The following is a 26,838-nucleotide window of genomic DNA, read 5'->3' on the forward strand; positions in this document are numbered from 1 at the left end:
TTTCCCATAATCTGTTTCAATATTTATTCTGTGAGAATAAAATTGTATTCACCTATTTTGATCAAAAGAACTTTAAATTTTGTACTAATAATCAGACTCCTTAGTGTTCACAAATACAGTAGATTGTATAATTTTCCAAGATAACACGAGTCCTATTGTTCTCCAGTTAATCATTGAATATGGAAAGACAGGAAAATTTAGTGGTAAGGTATCAGTTGCATTTTTGGTTTTGTAATTCAAAAATATAATTTATATAAAAGTAGATTTCTCCTCAATAAGGGCCTGGCTTTAGCATTGCATATACAAGGAGAAGGAAAAAAACTGACTAACGGGCAAGATATAAAAGCCAGGATTAGATGAAGCCTCCTTCCTATTTCCCTGAAGAGAAATTTCCTGCCCTCCCCTCCACACCATGACATCCTGCAGGTTGTAGCTGGGAGTTTACTGTCATCACAGTGACCAAGTTAACGTTAAGTTTACTAGCTAGTGAACAATGAAAGCCTACAGTTCTCATAAAAGTCTGGACAAGATTTAAGGTTCGTGAGAATCTGGCCAGGAGGACTTAATACAGTGATGTTTTTAATGTGTGGAAAATAACAAGTGAGTGGGACTCTTTGAGTTTCAAACCAGCAGTTCAGAGGACATCATTAGGACAAAAAAAAAAGTATCATGTCCTCTATTTGGTGTGTAACATATAGATTTTATTTTTTTGCATTACAGTAGTTAAGCTAAAGGTACACACCTAGGAAGAGTTCATGTTACAGTATTAAGGGCTCAGACAACTCTTCTTGCAATGAAGATTCTTCTTAGAAAAAAAAAAAAGGGCAAAAATAAAGGGGAAAAACAAACCAAACCTTCCCTAATTTATTTTACAGGTGTCGAGAAACCGGACTGCATGTTGATGAATCCTTATTTCCTGCAGTAGACACAAATGAAGGATTATCGTTTCTGACCAAAAAAGTGTGTGATTTATCTATTTTTTTTTTTTTTAAATAGGCCTAGAGTAGTAAACTTTAAAGTTTGAACTTGACTTCCCAACATCTGGCATTTGACATGTTTTTCAGAACATTCTGTAAACTACCTACCCATTTCAGCAGGTTTTTAAAAGTAGACTATAGCTGTGATGATGTGACATCTTATCTGAAAAAAGGATAATAAAAGTAGAATTTTTGTGTTGGTAAATAAAGAAATGAAAATTTAATTTAAAATGATATAATGATTAACTAATCTAAAAACCATGACTGCAGTGTGGCTTACCTTCCACTGTAAAGATGCCAAACCCAAACTTTCAATCCTTAGCTTTGCTACAAGCAAAAAAAGATGGCGACTTAGTCTCCTTTTTTACTAAAATCTAACCTAAAAAAAATCTGTTAGGTTCTTTCTTATTTTATATTAGTATTTCATGTTAAGGTTCAATTCGGGAAACATTAACTTCTACTTCTGTGACTTTCTGTGACTTTCAAGGAGGTGATAATGAGTAGCATAAACACTGATAATACATACTGTGATAAAGAAGTGGGTGAAGAGGAAGCATAGTTACTTCTGGCAGTTTTATACCATATAGTTAATAGTTCTTTGTGTCTTGTAGCACAAATGTATGCAGCCAAAAGACTTTGTTGAAAAAAATCCAGGAAATGATAGAAAGCTACAGAGAAGACTGGACAAGATGGCTAAAGAATTAGCTGTACAAAAGACAGCAATTAATGCTGGTAAGAATTACTTTGGACTAAGATTTAAATATCTTAAGTTATTTCTTTAAAGCACTTGATGAGCTTTGATTTTTTGTTTGTTGTCTGTTGTTTTTTTTTTTTTACTTTTCTGCATCTCACCATAAGTAATAGTTAACTAATTTTCTAGAGTTCTTTGCAAGTTTGTAATATCAGGGCATCTGTTGTGATATTAGGTATAAGGAACCTAAGTTTTCAAAGTGGCTGGTTTTTATTTTGTTTGTTTTTTAAAAAAAAAAAAAAATCTGCAGCTGTTATAGCATGTAAATATTAATGTACAAATGCAATTCCTTTGTGTAGAAACTGATGTTTCAGTTTTACTATTTGAAGACAATGGTTCGCTTGTGTACAGCCCTGTCAATATGATAAAAGGTCAATGCAGTTTAATGGAAAGAAGAATAAAGGACATGAAAGAAAAAAGAGAAAATCTTTCTCCTACTGGTAAGAGTTTAAATTTCACTTATCCATGACCATGCACAAATGGCTCCCATCTTTATTGCTGAATTTTTAGTGCACTTGTCTTGCTCTGGCCTTCAGATTTTTTTCATATCATACTTGATTGCATATATTCCCCCTTCCCTAGGTTTTGAGTAGGTGTGAATGATTTAGCTTTTGGTTTCTTTCTGTTGAAGGGAATGGAAAACATGCATGGAAGGCAATGACTGAATGTGATTTCACAATGAAATGTGAATTTCCTAATTGCTGGACTGCTCTAGAAATTTATTATCACAACTTTGTGAAACTTTACAGTGAGATTCTAATTTTTATTTCCTAATAAATTTTGTTGAGAATGCTATACCTGACAGAGTTCGTAATATTACTCCCAGGCCAATAGTTCAGAAAGGAGTCGAAAGTTGAACGGTCCAGGTACTTAACAGCAGGATTTAAAAAAAAAAAAAAAATCTACCTAACCTAATAAATCTACTTGACTTCAAAATGCAGATCCTCTAAATTAAATATATATGGCAGTTTAAATAATTTTTAGTGTTTGCATTACCTTACTCTGAAAGTATTGAGGTTTAAATCACTAGGTTTTATCAGTAGTTATAAAAACTTAAAATGTGGAATATCTTTTGTGGTGAGTAAGGGGAACCTGTAGAATCTGGAGTTTCAAGAAGTCTGTGCCAACTACACTGGCAGTTTATAATTTCAAAAACATTTGTGGGAGAAAAGCAAAGAACCATCAATATATACATGAAAAATCTCATTCATGTATTTGTTTTCTCTTTGAGTTTCAAGATAATCAAAGATTTTGAAAAGCATTTCTGCTATATCAAGGCTTTGCTGCTAATTGCAGAATTTGACAGGTTCTTTAGTAAAGTGCCTCAACTGGCTTAGAAATGTCTATAATATTTTCTAAATTATTTTCTATCATCCTTTAGTTTCAGAAAAACATGGTGCTGTGTTACCTAGAAAAAAATTGCTTAAAATTGTAGAGTATCTAATAGCTTTTTTATTAGTGTTTAAATCTAGAATGCTATTGAGCAGTCCGTAATTATTTATGACGTGTTATAGTTAGTTGGCAAAGCAGTGACCTGTCTCACAATTGAGCTGTTTGGAAATGTGAATATATGGTGTGGGAATCTGTATGTATGCAAATAGGGCTGACCAGTTTATTATTTACAAATTCCTAGCTTCGCAAATGTCTCAAATACCTCCAAGCAGTTCACCAGGAGACTGCCCACTGTCTACTCGTGTCTTAACAAGTTCAGAAGATACATTGTCACCAGGTAACTAACATAACTTTATATATTACAGAAATTAAAAATAATACATGACCTGTATATCTGATTTTGGAAAGTACTGCACACTGAAATGGGAACTGTATGTATTTGCTCTGGCATTTATATTTAAAGCCAAATTATTTTAGTTTTTAACTGACAAAGTATGGGGAAGTAAGATTTCAAGGAAAACTGAGCATGAAGAACCACATTTGGTAAATTCTCTGCCTTACTGCTGTGTTGCATGCCTTACTTCCATTCCCCATTAATGCCTTCTTGTCCTTGTCTTCTCTGATCTTCCTGTGATCTTGTATGGAATACAGACTCCATGCTCAACAGTGTGGTGTGGGAAGCAAAAAAGAGAACTGAGAGTTAAGCCTCAGAACTGAAATGTCGTCCAAATTTTCAATCATAAAACTCGAATTTAACAGGAAACCTAATGTGTTCTCTGGCTTAAGTATTCAGGGATCAAAGAAATAACAAGAGTAAAATCAGCTCTTGAAATGTTTTGCGGTTGCAGACGAATTCAAGTCATTTGTTATCAAGGTTCTTGTAAAGTTAGGGGTTTGTTCCTGTGTTTTAGCATAGTAACAGGATGTGAGGGAGAAGGTTATTGTGAAGGCTGCTGAGCTATGTCAGTGGGCATCTTAACAGCATCAATCATGTATGAAAAGGGCATGTGCTTCAGACCTCATGTCTTCTGTCAGTCACAGGAGTAAAAAGCTGATGTCAGATGCTGGTATTTGATCCCAGTAGGAAAGTAAGGAGAAGGCAGTTTTAGTATTCATAGTGAGGGCCACTTGACTGGTCTGCCTGCTCTCCATTCTACTCCCGCAGTAAGCTATACCCATTGCTGTTTTCTAGAGTTGTGTTTTGTTGACATAATACAGGAGTTCTGTCATACTGCTTTACATGAGAATGGGCAGTATCTTGTAGCCTGAGACAGCTTGGTATGACTTTATGCAGTTCTAGGGAGAAGTAATAGCTTATTCTATTACTAATAGCTTATTAATAATAAGTAATAGCTTACTAATAATAAATAGCTTATTAATATTTGAAGTAGCATATCTGCGCAAACAAACTTTTATTTTGGCAAATTAGTTGTGTGCTGGTGAGGTTGAACATTGTGATTTGTGAGCTTTACCTTGAGTATGTCCCTCCAGCATCACAACTGCACAGTGTAGTTTAACATTAAGAACAGACCTCCATGTCCTATGACAATATTCAGTGTAGCTTCCATCTCTGCTCTGTGACCGTGGCTCTTTTGTTTGTGCTTGCAAGACACACATAAGAGTATGTTCATTAATAGTTCTAAAAGTTAAAAAAAACAGGTTAATTGGGGGATTGAAGTTAAGACTTTTTCAGCTGTCAGTATGGGAGCCTAATCAAGTCATGTGAAATTTCTCCTTTCATATCTTGAACTTCTGGATACTTCCTTCAGAAACTTTTTTCCTGAATTTAGCTGGCTACACCATATGTTTAAAAATGTTGCAAATAACATGAAGACTTAATCTAAAACTTATAGGAGGCATATTGGTATAACTGTACTCAATGTGTAGTTAAAAGCTTCTATTGCAATAATCAGTAGAATAGCAATTAAAAAAAAATATTCTGAATAATCAAAGATACTAGACTGTTTCAGAGGAATTTGTTGTGAAGTTATTAATAGATTCAGTATATCACCTCCTCCAAAATAATTTCATAAGAGTAGCTACCAGAATTTTTTTCCACATTCTGATTATTTTTAATGCATTGTGTTGATGTATGTGGTGTGATACTATGATATTTTATTTCATTTCTTCTTAACTGCAAAAACTACAAGGGTGGTGGTAATGCTGTGGTAGTAAAAATTATTTCCACGTTCCCAGTATTACTACAGCTAGATTTATCAGTGTAAGGTCTTTCTGGCTTTCTCCACAAAGGCAAGAATGAAAGGGAGCTCCTCTGCTGCTTTGTTTCAAGAAAGCAGAAGAGGAGTTATGGATACATATTACCACATAAGAAGCTATGATAACTAAAGCTGTTGTAGATTCCTGGCAAAATGTTCTTTGTTTCTAACCCATTTTCCATTTAGTTTTTGATGACTTGCTATATAATATCCAGAGAAGTAGCAGAATCCTTGTTTTCTTCTCTCAGTAATTTCCTATATATTTGGCTAAGAAATTGGGTACTCTTTGTTTTGTTAAATATGCTTACATCGCCATTCTTCCTATTTTGCAGGACAACAAATGGAAGACTCTTTGAACTCAAGTTATGACTATCTTTGGGAAACTGGTAAAATAAAAAGGCAGAAAAAGGAGGTAGTAAAACACTCTTGTGATACTTGGACCAATACTGCTGTATCCATGGGTGAATCAGTGACTTCTCCCTCACCTAGCTATGGGCAGAAGAGCTTAACACCAAAACAATATACGAGAAAAAGCTTAAGAAACAAACAGATTTTGCAGCGTCCTTTGGATGATAAATTGTCTTTAGAAAAGAAAGATCTAAAAAAGTTGCCAAAGGAAAGTCGGAAGGATGAAAATAGCATGACAACTCCAATTACAAATGAAAGATCCCTTCTCCACATCAAGGGCTTGGGTCATATTACTCCTGAAAATACAGTCAAGTTAAATACTGTTCCTGCTTTGATTGGTAGTCTCTCTAATTCAGCTGTGAACAGTGAAGACTTAAATACATGTTCATTGGATAGAAGCTTTCCAGTTGACAGAAACTATTGTGTTCTTGAAGACAAGAAGAGGAAGAAAGTACAAACACTATCTAGTTTGCAGCTATCTACCTCAGAACTGCGTGCATTGGGGTCTAAAGAGTTCTCGCAAGCAGCTGCTACAGATAGCAAGTCATTTTGCACTGAAGAGGCTTCTTATGAAGACTACTTTTTTTCATGTGAGTTGAATGAACATGAAGTACAGATGCAAGTACCAAAGGAATCACAGAATCCTCATGAAGCTCGTCGCAAAGATTCTTCTACAAGCATGGACTCACTTGATGTGAGTTTCTCTAAGCCACATACTGCTTCAAAGCAGAGTAGGAAAAAGTCTATTCCAGCAAATGTTTCACTAGAGAAAAACTTCAAACCAGCTGAACATCCAGGAAGTGTGCAATTAAATTCTATGTCAAATAGTGAAAAAGCTGACACTGCAGAAGCTCTAGATTCTGATCATGTGAACAGGCTGCCTCAGCAGGCTCCTGAAAATTCCTGCAGAACCAATGTGAATTACTGTACTCACACTGCTGGTAAGTGATAGAGCAGGAAAACGAAGTTATCATACTGCATTAAATACACTTATGCAGCTAAATAGCAAAATGAACTGCCATTCTCAAGGGAAAAATATCTCAGAATTACCAAAAGAAGAAAATGTTGCGGTACTGACTTAGAGTGCATACAATCCAAACCAACACCCATTTGTTTTCCCATACATTACAGACATGATGTTGCCAAGAGATAAAGAAACTGTGCTCACAAAACACAACAAAAAATATCTGAGCCCTCTTTTACCACTAATACCTAGTATTCTGTAAACTTTCTGCTGCTGTTCAAGATCTTTAAGAACCCAAAGTCCTTCTGGTTTTATATGTTATGGTGCCTTTCTAAACTTTTTAAAAGTAACTCCTTATCTCAGGGTCCCTGTTCAAATTATTTTTATTTCACAAGAGTGCTCCTTAGATTAGTTTCACTTAAGGGCATAAAATCTTTACTGGAAACAAAATATTTGAGTAAGCAATTTCTAACTTGTGCTATGATCCTTGGAATGGGTTACCCAGGGAGGTGGTTGAGGCCCCATCCCTGGGGGTCTTTAAGGCCAGGCTGGATGAGGCTCTGGGCAGCCTGATCTAGTGTGAGGTGTCCCTGCTCATGGCAGAGGGGTTGGAACTGGGTGACCCTTGTGGTCCCTTCCAACCCTGACAGATTCTAATCTGTTTTAGCAGAGGACTTTAGAGATCTAATGGCTCAATGGTTGGACTTGATGATCTTGGAGGTCCCTTCCAACCTAAAGGATTCTATGATTCTATGATAAAGATGAAATATGAGTGAGGCCATATGCAAGAGTTCCAATGTAAGCATCTTTTTCAGTCAGGGCTTTTTTATATGGAACTGATCTTAGTTTTTAATAATCATTTTTAAAGTATTTTTTTATATTTGAGTGTTTCCAAGTTGTTGTTTAGCCTATTTAGATATTTCAGTGAAAACATGTATTAGAATAATGAATATCAGGAACTTCCCTGAAAAATATGTCTAACTTGCATTGGAGTAATCTCTTTCAGACTGGTATTTTCACCTCTGTTTGTCAAGCTTTACATAGGGTTATGTATTTGTAATTATAATTTTATATTTTAGTATTTTTTTCACAGAAAATTCTGCAGCAATGTATCAATGAACTATATATATAATCAATATTATTAAATTAACTTCAAGGACTCAACATATTTGGTATGAGACTTGAAATCGTCCAGTGGAAATGTTGATCCATGGCTGTGCCTATATTTGTGGGTAATGAGTTGTCAAATTGAGCTGCTACTTTGGGTTCACTACATCTGTATTTTAATATCTGGGGTGCATCATAATAATGTGATTTAAAAAAAAAAAGTTGATGCAGGAGTAATGCAAGTGTAAATATATACCTGTAGATGTATGAAGCCTCTGCATGTGGTTTTTGCTATGTGGCAATGTACTGGAAGATGGTCACAGAGTCACACAGGATGGTAGGGGTTAGAGGGGACCTCTGAAGATCATCTAGTCAAACACCACTGCTAAAGCAGGTTCACTTACAGCAGGTTCCTCAGGAATGCATCCAGGCGGGTTTTGAGTATCTCCAGAGGAGAATTCACAACCTGCCTGGGCAGCCTGTTCCGTTGCTCTGTCAACCTCACAGGAAAGGATTTTTTTCCCTCGTGTTCAGAAGGAACCTTCTGTGTTCCAGTTTGTGCCCACTGCCCCTTGTCCTGTCACTGAGCACCACTGAAAATAGTCTGGCCCCATCCTCTCGACACTTGTCCTTCAGATATTAATAAGTATTGATAAGATAAATCTCCACTCAGCCTTCTCTTCTCCAGGCTGAACAGCCCTGTGTCTTTCACCCTCTCCTCATAAGAGATGCTCCAGTCCCTTAATCATCTTTGTAGCTCTCTATTGGACTCTCTCCAGTAGTTCCTTATCACTCTTGAACTGGGGAGCCCAGAACTGGACATGGTACTCCAGAAGTGGCCTCACCAGGTCAGAGTAGATGGGGAGAAGAACCTCCCTCTACCTGCTGGCCACACTCCTCTTATTGCACCCCAGGATACCATTGGCCGTCTTGGCCACAGGAGCACACTGCTGGCTCATGATTAACTTGTTTTCCACCAGGACTCCCAGGTCCTTCTCTGTGGAGCTGCTTTGCAGCAGGTCAACCCCTAGCCTGTACTGGTGCATGGGGTTATTCCTCCCCAGGTGCAGGACCCTATACTTGCCCTTGGTGAACTGTATTAGATACCCATCTGCTCAGCTCTCCAGCCTGCCCAGGTCTTGCGGAATGGCAGCACAGCCTTCTGGTGTGTCAGCCCCTCCTCCCAGTTTTGTATCATCAGCAAACTTGCTGAGGGTACACTCTGTCCCTTCATCCAGGGCATTGATGAAGATGTTGAACAAGACCTGACCCAGTACTGACCCCTGGGGAACACTGTTAGCTACTGGCCTCCAGCTAGACTCTGTGCCACTGATCACAACCCTCTGAGCTCTGTTGTTTAGCTAGTTCTCAATCCGCCTCACTGCCCACTCATCTAACCTACACTCCTTGAACTTGCCTGTGCAGATGTTATGGGAGACAGTGTCTACAGCTTTGCTGAAGTCAAGGTAGACAACATCCTCTCCCTTCATCTGCCCAGCCAGTCATACCATTATAGAAGGCTATCAGATTGGTTGAGCCTCATTTCCCTTTGGTGAATCCATGTTGACCACTCCTGATAACCTTCTTTTCTTCCACATGATCTTTAAATTGTGTATTGGTTAGTGTCAAAGAACAGCATTTAACATTAAACTATAATGAAAGCAAATGGGGAAGGAGAAAAGGTTTGCTACTTTTGAACTTATGTATGCCAGTTAATTTTAGAGTTAATTCCATATTTTAAAATCTAGTTATTAAATTATGATCAATGTTATGCTTTCATTTTCTTATTGGACAAGTTAAAGATCACATATTTTGGAAAGGAGGAAAATGGAATGGCATTCAGCAAACAGAAGTTATCTGATATTTATAACTTTTATACTTTTTGTTAGGAACTTCTGCAAGTCTCAGTTTGTGCTTCTAGTGATTTTAATAATATTTGTGATTTATTATTGATGGCCATTTTCCCAAGTTTGATGTATTCAGCTTCATGCATCTGTTTTGTAGTCAAGTAGAAACTCAAGCTTAACAGCTCACATTATCTCACTTAAATATGAAAGGAACCAATAATGAAAGGTGACCCTTATTTTTCTTAATAATGCAAGTTCTATAGGTGAAAATGAAAATCCTGTTTTAAGCTTACTACTGTGATCTTGCTTGAAGGAATAATTGATTTTTATTAAATGCAGGTTTGATGTTTCCTTTTTTTTCATTGAATGTAAGTTATTTCTTGTCCCTGTTAACTAGTAAATAAATAATAAATTGTATTTCTGTATGTTGTACGTGCTTTGAACAACACGTAAATATAGTATATTATTTTTAAAAGCTAAAGAATTCTTTTCACTGATATAGTTAAGAAGAATCAAATATCCATATAAAATTTCATTATATCTTGTATATATTTTAAAAATCAAACATTTTACTTACTTAATTTTTAACTTGTGTTCTTAGATCAGTGGCACTCCAGAGTCTTAAATGACAAGAAGTGAGGTTTGATAAGCTTTCTTTCCACAGAATACTTGGACCATTTGATTTTAATATGTAGGCTAATCTTAAGCTAATTTTTCAAGTCCTAATTATTATGCTGTAGTAAGCTTCAGGTTTGTTTGCAGGGTACATTCAAGGCTGTCCAGTTGTTTTGCTAAACAGCAAAAGCATAATCATGGCTACTTCATGTCTTACTCCAAGTCATAAATCAAGTAAAGAACTCATACAGATGCAAGTGTAGAAATTAACTAGGTGTTAAAAGAATATTAAGAGGTGCTTTCCTATTCAGATTCACTTTCTCAGCTCTGTTTCTGGTAAAGAAATACATTTTCTGTCCTTGTGATTTAACCAGACATACCAGATAAATTTCAGTGTCTGTAAGCAATAGCTTTTGTCTAAGTGGCTTTTGTGTGTCAGTACCTAATTTTTTAGCAGCTACAAAGTGGGGAAAATGGTGGCTTTTTTCTGTCATGAATATAAGTTTATGGAAATGCAATAATACTGTCTTTTGTCAAAGTTAATGATCTATGTTATTAGGAAAGTCTGTGAACTTCTTTGTCATTCGAGTTGTAAATTGCTTTACTTGGGAATGCAGTCCCCTCTGCTTGTAACTTTTTTAGTAGGGTTGATGGTAGGACAAGTCAGCACTTGAACCATATGGCCTAGAATGCCAATACTTGCTCTGACTTGGTGAATTCTTATGACTTTTCATCTGAAAGCTACAACAATGAATAATATTGGGCAAGCAATGCAAGAGTCCACCCTTTTAGTTTTATCCTCCTAAAACCTTTATCCTTCTAAAATCATTTAGATATTTGAAGTGGGACTTAGCATTATTTCCAGTCTTAAAAATAAACTAAGGTTTAATTGAGTGAATTTTAGATATATATAGTGGATATGGGAAGCAAGTATTATGTTAGTTGGCTAAAAGACATACACTAAGACCCATTATAGCGTAACCAATGTAGTTCAGTGTTAAGATGGGGAATCTGGAATATCATTTTGATGTTTGGTGTAAAAATGGAGTTTAATTTAGGTGTATTAGTTTTACCTGAGGTGCTAGGTGCTTAATACTGGTAAAATACTGTTTGTCTTTAAAAACACACTTTAGATTTTATGTGCCTTCTTGTTTTTACCTCAGTTTTAAAAGACTGGAGACTCACTTAAAATTTTGTGAGATGTCATTCTATTTAATTTAGTTTTGTTTTATTTTTGGGTTTTTTTATGTATTTCTTTGGTTTACATATATTTTTATTTCGTATTTATTTTTCTTTTATATTTTATTCCTTTTATTTGAAAAGGACATTTTATTATGCTCTTTTAAAAAGCTAATAAGGAATGAAGAATAAAATTATTTCTTGCTTGATTCCTTGTTTATCTTCATTAAAAGCTTACTTGTAGCTAATTATTAAAACAAAAAAGGACAAATTTCTGAATATAGGAACAGGTTGAGGATTATTTTGACATACTTAAATTTTAAAAATCTGGTGACTGGTACTAGAGTGCATAACAGGCTAGAAAAAAATTGTTTTAAACCATTAGCAGGTTCTCTTTGAGAACCTGGTGGACACATAAGCTTTCAGATGGCTTGAAGAAATTGTGTTCTGAATAGCAAAATCTTGGTGTTTGCCCATGCTGGAGTAATAACTACAATAATAATAACAGCACAAGTTATTAAATATGCTGTGCATATGTACCTAAAGGATTACTAATAATGACAGATTCAGACCTACGTTCTTTATGGTTGAGGTAAATAACTCTGTAGATAATACAAAATAGTAGATACACTATAGTTTAAGTGACACTTCATTATGGTATTTTTAAAATAGAACACAACACAATAGATAACAACATTTTTATTAGATACACATGATTGATTTGACTGACCAAAAACCAGCTTATTTTACCTAATCATTACTTTGCTTTTAGTCAAAGGAAATGTCAGATGGAATTTTGAAGATAATATTCTGGTTTAAAACCTTGCACTGGTGATAGATTATCGTGAATGAGTAGAAGCTTAAATTGCAAATTAAAGTCACTCTATTTTGTTATAATATTTTAGAGGGCTATCAGAGTCATTAATTCTTTACCCCAGTCATTGAGCAATGTTTTAGACAAAACTTTAGGGGATCTAATGGGCCACAGTGGCATGAGTTAGCTGTGTATTTTAAGTAAATTTAGGGATAACTAAAAGTGGATGGAATTGCTCCAAAAAGTTCTGTCAGCCTTAACTGAAATTCCTTAGGAAAAGCTACTAAAGTGAAAACTCCTTACTTGTGACTGAGCAACTGCCTTAAAAAGAAGCAAATGGGGAAAACAGACAATAGAAAGTGAAGCTTGAGACCTACAGGATTAAAAAAAACTGGGAAGTGCTTGGGAAGTCCTGATGGTCAGGAGAGAAGCAGAAACTGGATTGTAAAGAATAGTCCTTATTTATGTAATGTATAATATCCTCGAGCTGATAATCAGAGGAGGTGATGGACCTTACCCCTTGTTCCTGCTTTCCTGTAAAAATGAAGAACCAACAAGAGTGAACCATAGCTGGAAAGAGATCCAAACATACAGGTCTTCAGACTTTAATCCCAAGATGGAAAAGAGCTGTAGAACTTTGCATTCCTTTGGCCACTCTTGGCCTCAATATTACATTACTTCTCACTGCCCTTCCTTCCCTCCTGCCCAAGCCCCCCTCCTCAAAAAAAGACTCAAACCAGTGGATGGAATTTTGGAGTGATTGAAATAATTTACTGGAAATTAGGAGCAACATACCCTGCTTTACCCCATCTCCTTGGGGTAAAGGTAAAGCAATGGAGTAGATGATCTCCTAACAACCTCTGCACTCCTGGGCCCGTTGAGCGTTTTTTAAGATTCAAAATACATGTCTAAAAATTCTATTTTCTATGTAAAATGAGTTAAATTTAAATTTCTGAGCTTTTTTTATTGTGTGATAAGATCTTTTCTAATTGCTGTCAGTCTTGCTCAGTGATTGAAGATGATGAGCCTCAGTGCAATACTAAATAAAATTAACAGTTAAGTAATTAGTTCTCCCTCTGTTAAATGACACTTTGTATTGAAATATTGAGTTTAAATAAACAATTATACCTGAAAGCCAGGTATACTTGTATTACACCAAGATCACTGTAATAGTGTAAATTCACATGAAACTTGCAACTTCAGTGTGAAGTGATTAATTTTTGACTAATTTAACGGTTATAATTTTTAAGTTGTAATCCATAATGGAAAATGTTTGTCATCTTTTTTTTCTGTTGTAATTTATTGTTTTGTCACCTCAAAGATTAAGAGTTTAAGTAGCTGACAGAGGGAAAACAAATGATTCTTAGTTATATATGCAGTCCGACTAGTAAATATGGATGACACCCTTCAGTATTTTCCAAAAGTAATCAGAAGAATCTTATTTGGGAGGCGCTGAATTTATGCCACTTTAATTATTAACTTTCTTTAACTGATCTCGTACATTTTTTTGAAATTAAAAGTTAACAAATGTCCTAAAGTAGACTCTATTGAATTAAACTGAGGGAAAATGATGTACCTAAAACTTCAGTTATTAAAGCTTTGTTGACCAAAAGATAGATAAGTTTTTCATCTTATGTAAGCAAGCTGTTTCTAAAATGATTTAAAGCTTTATTATTTAGGGCTTAAAAAGTCATCTTGATATTGTTGAAGAATGAAATATATGTTAATTCATAAAATATGTAATGAAAAATACTGGGGTTTGGTAGCCACATTAGAGTCCATTCTTATGGCTGGTGCCTCTTTGTAAATAAGAGGACTGATGTGCCTGCATGCACAGGCCATCCTTGCCTGCTAACAGCTTGCTAGGTTTGCTCGCAAAGCTTGAAAACATGTTTCAGATGTTCAGGCCCTTTCAGATAAACACAGTGTGTACTGAAAGCATTGACACTTCAATGAGAGAGGACAAATCTAGCTACTACTGCTTTAAACTCTCAAATATCTCTGTATTCAGAGAAACTGCAAATGTTGTAGGAATAAAAGGGAATTCAGCTGATTCTCTACTTGGAGTTAAAATATACAGTTTTCAAAATATTGGAAATTGGGACTTTATCATCTTGTAAATAAACTGGTTGTAATACTGCAAGATAAAAGCAGGTGCTTGAGTGTCATTCCTTTTTCTATTACTGAAAAGCAATGGGGGAAAAAAGTTACAAATTATTAACTTGGGTATCTTAACTGTACATAGCTCTTACGTGTTATGGTAAAATAATTAGTGGCAGTTTCATTTCACAAGACTGAGTTTTAATTTCAAGTTTCTAAATTTGGTTTCTAGGTGATGAAAATGAAGTTTCAGAGTGTCATGTTACTGATGGCTCTTGCAAAGTTTTTAATGAACAAAGGAATAAGAACAGTGGGGGGTTAAGAAAAAATAGAAGACTTCAAAAGGTCAGTTTAATTTGACATATTTGTTTGCTAAGTTCTTTCGTTTTCTTAGAAATCACTTAATGCCTTTGTATGTACAAAAAAGAAATGCATTCTCAATGCACTATTGATTTAAAAACTTTTCTGAATCCCACTTTCCTTGAAGTGTTATGGGATGGGTGTTCAAAGACAATATATACAACCACAGAATTCTGCTTTCTGGTAACTTATGGTGGCAGAGTCTGTGCCAAGTTGACGTCATAAAGCAGGTTGATAGGCCACCTCAAATTGGTTTAGTTGCAAAGCCAGTGAAGCAACCTGAAAAGATGCCTATTCTTTTTGGAGGAGTTAGTAAATGGAGTAGGATTTTTTTGTTGTTTTATAGTGGATCATCCCCAGTGGATGTTTCCGCAGGGTAAAGATTTATACAGTGTTTTCTTCTAGGTTCAGGTAAAGCTAAATTTTTTAACTTACTATTGGAGCTCAAAAAAAAAAAAAGAAAAGAAAAAAAATGAGAGGAGTGGATCAGCACAGAATCTTTTGGTTTGTTTTTGCCTTGTAAGTTTTTTCTAAGTAAATATACAACTGATCAGGAAAATAAAAAGTTTGTCTTATCTGTAAGTAACAAGTCATACAATTAAAATGAACACTGAATTGTTTTGAGACTGCGAAGTTCTAAAGCATTAAAAGGTGTCTCAGGTAATTGGTTCTAGGAAATAAATTAGATGGGTGTTTCACTGGTAGCTATTGGTGGCATTTCAAAGAGTTTGAGCAGAGATTTTGATCCTCTTTTCTGTAAAAGTTCTGAGCAGGTGTAATTATGAAGCTGTTCAACCTTTTAAAAATCATAATGATGGGATATCTATCTCCATGGACCACTGATCTTTTTTTGGGTTAAAACTGCTATTTGACTTCTTTACCTGCATCTTGCCGCTTGCTACTTTTGTTCATTTTCCTAACTATATGCATATATATTATTTGTATAGCTAATAACTCTGAGTATTATGTAGATTGTATAAATCAACTTCATTCTAGGTCTATGTCCTATAGAAACATATAAGATAGTCCACTTTTTAGGCAAAAACATCTATCCAGACCTGTTAAATTTCCTGCCACAAAAATCTGACTAAGGCTGCTAAATGTGTATTCACAAACTACAGTCAATGGCTCTTTCTTTAGGCTGTCTGCAGAAATGGTGCTTGGAGACCTATCAGATGTGTTGGTACTGATTCCTTCTCCTGTGTAATTGCACTGCAAGAGCATTATACAGTAGTGCTAGTTGTGAATCATTTCTCTTAAGATCTCAACAATTACATACTGAAGAGAAACGAAAAGCAAAATGAAGTTCATTTTTTATTTCTCCCCTTTTTCAAACTGGGCCTTGCAATCAAAGATGATATCTTTGAATGATCCTGCTTGGTGTCTGCTTGCAAAGTAGGATCTTTGAGGTGTTTTAACAGTAGAAAATGGGAAGTAGGAGCTGGAGAAAACTCATTGTTTTGAGATGGCTTTCATCTATCAGTTTCAGCTCGGTGATAATACGAATTGACTCAAATATCAGTAAAATAGTAGCACGTACTTACTTTCATATCATGAATACTTTTAAAAATTACTATAAAGGTTTCCAGTTGCAGTTCGACTGTGCAAATTCATATAGAGACAGTGTTGTGGATTTTTTGATGGAAAAGTAAAAAACTTCACAGAAAGATTTTGTGGTTTAACCAACAATCTCATAACCAGACTGTTGCACTGAAAATTTTACTTCACATTTTCCTCCAGCAATTTTCTATTAGTGTATAATAAATATTTATGAATAGATCTATTTAAGATCTATATTCCATTGTATGCGTACATACATGCAAACTTTATAAAGCAAAGGTTGGAGATCCCTAGGAAATTTTTATGGAAAATTTTTAAGAAGATAGTGTTTTGAAAAGAATTAGGCAGTGAATTTTTGTAAATAATTAAGTTGCGAAGCTTCTCTAGTACAAATCATAACATGTTCTTGAAGCTTTTTAAAAACAACCAAACATTATACAAAGTTTTAATAAACACTTTTTTCAATAGCTGCAGCTTAAACATTGCAACATTTTGCTAATGCTTGACAATGTGAAAGTGAAGTTAGAAAGTTTTAGTTTTCCTTTCCTCAAAGCAAAAAGCGTATGAGAGAAATAGCATATTTTTTTAAAATACTATTTTATTGAATCAATATTATGCGCATTTTTCTAATGTTTATCTAAATCTTAAAATAAAGCTTGTTAAAATGATAAATGCAGAAGTGCCATTTCCTAGCTATTTTAATGGACTAATATTTCTAGAAACCTGACTTTGTGAATTTCCAGACCTATTACACCCCCAAAAAAAAGAACCTTTAACTTACAGTTGTTGTTGAGTATGTGCAGTTTGGTGCTGAATACTTCCAATATGAGGCTTCAGATCATATTGCTGGTGTTCTGGAAATCTGTTCTAAGTATAATCCGTAAAACTTGTTACTTAGCTCTAAGTCTCTTAATTTGGGTAGCAATGTAAATTACTATTTTTTTAAATAGAGGAAGAATTTGAAATCTAATACCTCTTTATAAACATTTTAGCAGTAAGCTGAATTGAATTTCTAGACAGTGCCTGAACTGAAGTTTTTTAAAGGTCTTTAGTTGTAAGTGTCATTCACTTCAGAGTATACTACCATGAACACTACAATTGTAACTCATTTGCTGCAGTTCCTTTAATATACATCAAGGTGCAGATTCTGTATTTTTCTGCTATGCTATTGTGTTATCCATTTGTTTTCTTCAAAACCTCATGCAGATTGAGTTTCTTGTATTTTGTCCTAGCTGAAGCTAAAATCGAGACTGACTTTGTTCAGGTATTTTTATATCACAATTTTAGATTACAAGTAGTCATTTTCTGTCTTTATCTGTACTGTTTATGTAAGCATGCTTATACTATTCATCATGAAAGACTTCTAATCAAAGTTGTAAAATTGTACTGCTAACAAAAGCCATGAAGATGGAGCATTTTGTAATGACTGCTGCAGGCACACCAACGTAAGATTTTCAGGAATCTTCAATGGCTACAGGATCAACCTTTTTTGATTTAAGACACCAGCACTACCCTCAAAACACCAGGAGTTTTGGTCTGTTTTACATATTCAAATGCATCACATATAGGCCAGTTTTATAAATCTATCTTTAAAATTGAACTTGTCAGTTCCGAGACATGACAACCCATAATTGAGGACAGTTCCAGGTTCTTCTCATGCAAAGTTGGTAAGGATAAATGCTGTAGATTAGTGCCTCTGAATGTCAGGAGGCAGCTTCCCTGGTCTAAAAATCTAGGTTGATGGTACTGGATTGAAGGAATAAAATAAACCCTTTGTGCATTGTGATGCATTTTTCAATTATTCCATGGCATTGAATACATAATTCTTTGTTTTTGGATAGGGAGGAGAAACTGAAATAACTAAAAATCATAAAGTAAAAAATGTATTCAAACAAGTTAGTTACAGTGGAGTTAATCCTTTGATATGAGGGCTGAGTGATTATGTTGTTTCTTAAAGTCACAAAAATGTTTACATTTATCACACCACCCGTTGCATCACAAATGTAAACATTTTGTACTTTAAACAGATCAGAGAGACTCATTGTGAATAACCAGTTAACTACTATTTTTTTTTTAAATTTACATTCAGAAAAAACCCTTACAGTACTGTCCTCTGAGTTAATATAAAACTCTTCAACCGTGTGGAAAAGAACAGTTAACCATCATGAGGGATACTTAAAATGGTGTTTCCATGGAAAAGACAGTATGGCCTTAACTGAAATTCCTTCAGGGTTTTTTTTTTTTTTTTTAAACAGTCATGTTCTATTTTCATAGCTCTTGGGTTTGGGTGCAGGTAAGGTTATCAACACTGAATTTAAGAGATTTTTGAGAGAAGAGAAAATTTTTACAAAGAATCCAAGCTTGTGCTTTGGAACAATCAGTGTGAAGCAGGCCATTGTTAGATCCTGTTATCAAAATCCTTCTTTCTGAAAATAGTCATGGCAAAACAGATTTTAGTATCGTAAAAAATCTGTAACTATAAAACATGAAGCAGCTTGCCAGACATTCGAAAAAGTAACTTTATGTCTATATATGTGCATTTGTCAACTGCCTTGAACAGATGGTATCTGTATAAGGGACATCTTTTTATGTTTTCCTTAATCTTGATTTTATAGTTGCTTTGAATAGGTATGTATTTTAAACACTGAAACTTGATACGTTCCTGACTTCGAGCACCAAATAAATATTAAACTAATGTGAAGTAGACAAGATGGAAGCATGCAAGCTCATTTGCAGTTAACAGTGAAGAAACTGAAACTACCTACATGTTTGTGGTCTGGGGAAGATACATGATGTAATGGGAGTAGTGGGCAAGTCGGCACTGAAAATTACTCAGACTGATTACTTCTGGGTGTAGTAATGAGATGAGTGACTGAAGGTCTAAATTATAAGTGTGCTTTGATGGTCCCATTGAGAAACTTTTATGGTATTGAGCATATGCCTGATGGTATGATTTTATGCATATCTGAATCTGATCCTAGAATGTTTTTTGTGTACAAGATGTCTTATCTTACATGAAGTAATCCTGAAAGTGTCTGACTAATTCTAGCTGATAATAACTGAATACTTGATTATTGTTCACTTGTATGTATGTAGCAGATGCAACATGAAGTTAAGAAACAAGTTATTGGGAAACAAGCTTTTTATCCAACTAAATTTTGGGACAAGTAACTTTGAAAGTGTCAGTGATAAAAAGATCTAATGTTATACGCTACTGCATAAAATTTGCTTCCTTGGAGTGTCCGAACATGCCTCTGAATTGGACACTGAAGTCCAACAAGAAAGTTTATTTTTACTGACAGGACACAGCTTATACTATTGCTGTATCCAAAATATAGCTATGGTCATTTGTTTGTTCCAAATTTCCAGGTTTTGTAATATTAGCATATTTGAGAACAAAATGTCATAATTACTGTTACTATTTGTTCCATATAAATTGAATATGCAGATAATAATTTGATAAAACACTCCTTTCTTTTGATATAAAGTTAATGAACAAATCTGAGATCTTCATATTGGCCTAATGGATTTAAAAAATACTGAACGCTATAAGAATGATATAGCAAAAACTAAAATGAATACTAGCAAGGTTAATAGGAGATGCCTAAAACCACTGAAAAATATTCTTTGTGAATATTTGAAAAGCAGTCTCAAAATACTGCCTGTGACATAGTGCTTACTGATACTCAAGCTTTTCACAGGATAGCGTTATGAAGGTTGCCTGTGTATCCCATGATTTAATATAGAGCAGGATTTATAAAACTATGTTTCATCTCATGAACATTTTCAACCTCTGCAGGACAGTTCTGGACCTTTTCCAGCTACTTAATTTGTCCCCCACTTCTCCCACATCTAGTTGAGGACTACCAGAACAGAAGCCATATTCTGGGCATCTCCTGCACCTTACAGTATATGCTTTGGGCCATGTCCTAATGACAGCAGTTTCTTTACCACCACTTAGGGATGGCTCCGTTGCTGCCAATTTCCCTCATGTCATAAGAAACTACCAGGAGATCCTCTTTTTTGGGGAAATTCCACTCCTGGAAAAATTAATACCCTGCATAAACCTACTGGTATCAGACATGACCCTATAGGCTGGAAAACTTTTACTTGATAGAACTAGTTTCTAAATTTCTGACAGTCTTGCAGTTCTTGTAAGTTGTTGAAAATCAGTCTGAACTAAAGACTTCCTAAACTCCATTCCATCAACTTTTGACTTGTCTTCATTAACAATTTTTTAAAGTAATCTCGCAAGTAGCACCTTTCTTTTCTACATTGAAATGAAACATTTTATGGATTAGTGATGTGATCTTTGTAGAATTGAATTATGAACTCACAGACAAGCACGGAACATGAATATCAATATGCAATAAGTTAAATAGGAAAAAAATCTTACACCACATTACTCTTTAACAGATATACTACATCCTACTACTAGAAAGAAAAAAAAAATGCTGAAAACAGTGGCTGTTCATCATAAGTACACACTAAAAAAATCTTTTTTGAAAGGTTTATGTGCATGTACGATTAGTTCATAATCCTTCAGCATCCTAAAAATAAAGTGGTTGGTTATTTTTAATTATTATTCTGCCCTTCATAATATGGGTTTTATACTTCAAAGCCTGAAATAAGTACTGTTTGGTTATTTATCATATTGTCTAGAGAGCAGTGGAGCTTTAATTCAGGTTGTTGACTGTCATCAACGAGTAGGTTTTAATCTTGTCAGCAGGGTATTTACTGAAGTTTGCAGTCTTGTATCTTAATGCAAACTTAACACAAATCAAGGCTTCACTTTTTTGGGTTGCAAACATGTTGAGGTGTATCTTCACCTAAAGTTCCACTCTTTGCTGCATAGCTGGCAATCTACAGAAGACTTCAATTATCCAAGCTAGTCTTATGGTGTTAATAATTGTACAAACCCAGTATTTATGAGTTGGGGTGATTCCCTCATAAAATGGTTCCATCCCTACAGCCTGTGCCCTGGAAGAAGGCCTGTCTGTGTGTCTCAGTTGCTTCTGCCCAATGTGATCAGTGTTGACATGTACAATGAAGTAGCTGAGGCAGACTTAACTTCTCATGAAACTTCTGTGATGGGTGGCAACCACCAGTACCAAAAATAGAATGAATAGCTGAGGAGGGCTTAAAAATCACACCATTAATTTCACTGAAGCTATTCTACTGCTGCCCACCAGCCTTGTGGCTTGGTTTTTATCTCACAGTTAGGACATAGGGTCCCTTCCAACCTAAGCCATTCTATGACTGCTCATTCTATCTCAGCTGAAGCTTTGCGAAGTGCTTTTAGTTGGTCATAAGTCAGCTGTCCAAAGAAATTGTTCACTTCATTAGATCATTATGAAAGCAAAAACGGTTTTGAATGTCTAAAAAGATGAAACAGATTCACTCCTACATCATTCTTAATTTATTGTTGAAATTATTCACAGAAGAGTATAAACTGTTAACCTTGGTGAAGCTGGAGACTGGGGGAGAGAAGTTCATGTTGCTTAAAATTTCAACAGGAAAAAAAATTAGTTATGCCTGACTTTCTTGCAGATCATTTGAGGAGGTGATTATACATTGAGCATTATTTGGTGCTATTGACAGAATTAATTTATGCCTTAATGTGACCTTTAAAATGCTTCTGCTTGCATATATGAGCTTTCTGTGTAACATAGTGTTGCACTATAGCAGCCCTTGTTCCCCTTTCTCCTGTCCTATGACTTTTTTGGAGGTGAATGTCCTTGCTTCACATGAACTTTCATTTTGTAGTAAAAAATAGTTGAGAACTGGGCTGCTTCTTTTCCTGAGTGATGCTGACTGGAAGACAACTGCTAATTTGTACCTGTTGGATAGGTCTGGGATTCCCATCAAACTAGGAATCTTTGTTGCCTGCACTTGAAGAAATTAGAACCATGCTTATTGGCTTTTTTCATATCAAGTTGATTGAATTGGAATTTTTAGTTGCAGCCAAAGGGGTGGGAAGGAGCATCTTTTATCTCCTTGATCTTTGTCTTACCAGAAAAAGTCAATCTCTAGTTCTGCTAGTGATCACAGCCAGATAAAACTACCTTTTGAAGTTGCAGAATGCTGTGAAATCTGTCCCTTCCTACACAGTTGTTTTGTTTTTTTTTTTTCATACCCCACTGGTGATATATTTCTTTAATATAGTTAGATATTATGGTTGCATGAGGAAAAATGAAAATGTCAGTAAGCTGTAAACGGTGACACTGCTATTCTGAAAACTCTCAAGCTGTTCATCATCCTTAATCTTCCCAACAGATGCTCTAGGGGTTCCTGTATCTGTGATTACAACATTTCTTATTTTATCTCATCTCTGGAAATGAAGGGAAGCTGATGCCCAGTAATCTGTCATGTCATCTTATATTTCTGTCTTCTAATAACTTGCTTTGGTTTTTCATGTTTCCCCATGGTAGTGTTGACTTAGGAAGGGTGTATTTTTCACCTCTTTCTTGGACTAAAGCAGAGGTTCTACATTTGATGAGGGACTGACAGTCAGAATTGAGTTTGCAGCCAGAGCAAACTGGAAAAATACCAGTATCAGAGGACTGATAGGAGGAGAAAGGCCAGCCAAAAAGTAAATTGCAGCTTTGAATGAATTGGTTTAAAACTACTGAATAGTAATAATTCATTACAATTACCAATTATTTCCAGCTATGAGCCACAATTACTTGAATAGAATAAATTAATGTAGAACAATTTATAGATTGTTTCAAAAAAATCTTGAAGTTTTGGATCCTCATTACAACCTTCCTAGGTAAGCACAGAGTGAAAATAACCTAATTCTTGAATATTCCCATGCTACACATAGCTCATTTTTTGGCTCATACTAACTAGTAGGACTGAAGATTGTTACTTCTGAAATACAGCTGTAAAGACCAAAAGTGAGCACAGGAGTTCTGAACCAATTTCAGAACCATCTGATGAGCCTACAATATCCAAAGGGAAAAAAGTGATCAGGAGAGTACAAAACAGCATAATAATCTTGCAGTCTCTCTTACACTTTCTTTACACATGCAAGCACTACTTTCCCCTTCCTCCACACCTACTCCCTAAAAAGTCCTTTACTCCTGGTTGTGGCCAAACCACACAGGGTGTAAGTATCTTGTTAAATCCTGAAGGTGAAGGCCTTTTTTTTTCTCCATCAGCACATATGACTGAATTTGAGAGTACACTGAAGCTTATTTCTTTCAGCACTTCAGTCAAATTTAAGGCATAAGAGGAGCACTTGCACTAAGTAATATACAATTCAAGAGTGGTATTTATTGGTTGAAATCCTTTCACGAAAAATATCTAAGGTCTGGGTTCTTGAGCCAAAGACAAAATGAGATCTAATATACTTAGGCTTGGATTTAGCCAATTACAAATGTTAAACTATGGCTATGAAATCAATTCTTAGCATGAATGAACTCTATTCTTGAGAACTGGCCTGAAAAAAAAAAAAAAAAAAACAAAAAAAAACACACAACTATTTTACTGTTACATTTTTATTAATAACCCACTTATGAAGAACAGCTCATGACATTCTTAAGGAAACAAAATTTGAGTTCAGTTTATTGAAAAGCAGGTTGTACAAAAAAGGGATTTTCTCTTACTGTCTTTCAGCTCCAAGAAACATCTGCTTAAACTTAGAAGAAAGAAAGAACACATTTTGAGGTTGGATGCCTCTTTGTGGTGTAGGTCAGTTAACATAGAGGAAGTATCACGTCTTTTATGTGCTGTAAAGATATACAAATACTCTTTCCTTTGAGCTAGTGGAAATGCACATTTTATTTTTTAGGTGACTTAGAAAAGTCTTGTCATTGACGGATTCTAAAAAAATACTAAATTCAGCTGTGCTCCTAAGAAATATATAAAGAGAAGCAGAAGCGTGTTGTTTATAACACAGCCTGTATTTCAGACCTAAAAAATTATTCAGAAACAAGTGCATTCTGATTTATAGTACAGATATGAAACTCTTCAGGATTCAGAGATTAATGATAAGTAAAAGGGCCAGTTAACTTCATACCACCTTTTCCATTGTTTTACTAATAATAATCCTGATACAAATGTGCATTAGAATTCATAATGATGCTCACCAGATGTTTTTTTGCTTGTCAGAAAAGAAAATGCTAACTCAAAAGAAAAAAAATTGCAATAAAAACAAGATGTAAAATAAAACAGATACAAAGAACATTGAAGAAAAATTGCATAGCAAGGAAGAGAAGCAATTAACTTGAAAAATGTACAACAGAAAATAAAAACACAGTTTGGCCAAGTTTTCTGCTTGGTAACTGTAATTAAAGAGGATTGCTTGTCACTTAAGCAATAAAATGTCTGTTTAGCAAATAACCTCTAGCTTGCAAAAATATGCACTTCTAAATGCTAATGAAATAATTGTCTGGAAGAAATTAAATTTATCCCAATTTCTACCTTTTTGTATACATCCTTCTGCATTCTTGAGTCTTTGAATCACGTTGAAGTGATCACTGACAGAACATTTGCCCAGAATTCTCACTGTACTATCTTGTGTGGCACGTGTTGCAGCATAAAAGCTGACTTTGCAGGGTAATGTCAGGACAGGCTGCAGGTTTCTCCATTTGTGTGGATCCACTATTTTCACTTCTGTATAGATAAGGTATGAAGGAACTGTTAATGAATATTTCTGCTCTGAAGCTGGGGAAGCAGCTGTGTGATCTCAAGCTGCTATGGCCTTGGTTTGTAATAATACATTTTTTTTTAACCCACGTTTGGCAAAAGTAGTGGTCTGATTAGTAATGCTTCCGTGACATTTCATTTATAAAAAATTGCTAGGAAGGATAGATTTCTGCACATTCTATACAGGCACATCAGGATCTGGCTTTGGAGCTAGTACTATACAAGCACCCCAAGAACCTAGTGCAATTCTTTTGTGTGTATTTAAGTTTGTCTTTTAGCCAAAGTTTTGATGGCAGTGAGGCTTGGCTTCAAATACTGAAGAAGAACGTCATGACCATGCTGAAGCAATACATATTTGACATAGCTGTGGTCCTCAGCCCAGAAAGACGGGACAGAGAATAGTAAACCCTTGCTTTTATGCAGTGTTTTGTGCCTTCCCAGGCTGTCACATCCCAGGATGTTTAATATTTAGGAGTTTATGCAAATTCAACAATGTGCATGAAGACAGTGTGAGGTATACTATTGTATAATGTGGCCCCATGTCCGATTTCAATCATCTGACCTAACCTGTGCAGCAGAGCGCCTAATATTCCAGTCCTCCTGCCATGAGAAACCTCACTCAGTGTGTTACTAAAGATCTTTTTGAGTCTAGACTCAAATTTTCAGTTTATAATACTTAGTATTTAATACTAATTATATCAATATTATAGATGTATTTAATATTTATTGTTGCACTGTTGTTATGTTTGCACAAACTCTTTGTGTATAAAACTCAAATGTGGAATTGAAGCTGTGAAGTTCTTGCAACTTGCCAGAGCCAGTAAATGCGACTGCTTATTTGGAGTTGAAAATAATGCAATAGAAAGTCTTTTGGCTGAGAATGCAATACATTTTGATTACAGGTAAGTGCGTATTCTCTTCAACTGTCAGGCTAGCAGTAGGCTAAGGCATCATCAGTAAGTATTGCTGGTAACAAGTTAGAATTTGGAAACTTACATTTCCAAAAATACTGCATAGAATTTCTCTCAAATATTTCAATAAGTGTTTCATCCTTTTCTCAGTTGAAGTTCTATTCCATCCTATTATTGATTGTTTTTACATTTTCACATTGTATGTATTTTCAGTTCTGAAGTATTACATAGGTTACATAATGTCTGAATGCATGTTTATAGTGACTTTTTTTAAATTATTGAATATACTACTTTCTGTTACTTCTGAAGACTCAAATGGAATCTAGAGTTTATTTTTCAAATCTACCCAACCACAGAATGAAATTATCATGTATATGTTGAAAAAACTACTTATGTTATCTTTAATACCTAGCTTGTCAATGGTGTCTATACTGCATTTTATTTATGCAAAGGTTGCTCATATAATGAATAGGTATGGTGCATGCTGTTAGTCTACAGTCTATTAGGAAATAATTCCAAGGAACCCCGTTCTTAAATGTGACAAATTGCTTGAACACTTAATGGAGAACAGTTCTGTACTGATAAGAGAGGACAGATGGAGTAGAACCAGTGTATGTTCTCTGTTCTGTTCTGTGATTCATTACTGGGTAAAATGAGCTGCCCTCAAGTCTTTTTTTGGCCTGTGCTACCAGCTGTAATCCAATTCAGAACACTTTTGTGGTCTTAGCTCACTACATTACTCAAAGGAAACCAAATTTTAGTAGAGACTGTGGGAGCTTAGTGCTTGTGGTTGTGGTAATATATTAGGAGGGCAGAAATGGGAATGATTATTTCTTATGGAGCAGTATTTATGTAGAGAAATAATCTGAAAAGCATGTATTGATTTATTAAATTAGGAAGAGTGGTTTGAAATCATTGTGCAAAAGTTGATCAATCTACTTTTTTACAAAATTAAATGTTTAAGTACTTGTGCATCTTTGTGTAG

At 35.0% G+C, this 26,838-nt stretch overlaps 1 protein-coding gene across 1 annotated transcript in view; it reads left to right on the forward strand.

The window, feature by feature from the left end:
- MCPH1 (microcephalin 1) overlaps positions 1-26,838 on the forward strand; it is a gene marked incomplete at its 5' end in the record, with an annotated part of 45,326 nt that overhangs the window by 7,237 nt on the left and 11,251 nt on the right. Inside the window, 6 exons of the mRNA XM_008942152.1 lie at positions 876-960; positions 1,589-1,709; positions 2,028-2,168; positions 3,362-3,457; positions 5,669-5,870; positions 14,598-14,715. Of these exons, the coding sequence (XP_008940400.1) occupies positions 876-960; positions 1,589-1,709; positions 2,028-2,168; positions 3,362-3,457; positions 5,669-5,870; positions 14,598-14,715 (763 nt within the window). The remainder of the gene's footprint in view (positions 1-875; positions 961-1,588; positions 1,710-2,027; positions 2,169-3,361; positions 3,458-5,668; positions 5,871-14,597; positions 14,716-26,838) is intronic.

This window comes from Merops nubicus, unplaced genomic scaffold (genome assembly GCF_000691845.1).
Source record: "Merops nubicus isolate BGI_N331 unplaced genomic scaffold, ASM69184v1 scaffold7076, whole genome shotgun sequence".
Classification (NCBI taxonomy): domain Eukaryota; kingdom Metazoa; phylum Chordata; class Aves; order Coraciiformes; family Meropidae; genus Merops; species Merops nubicus.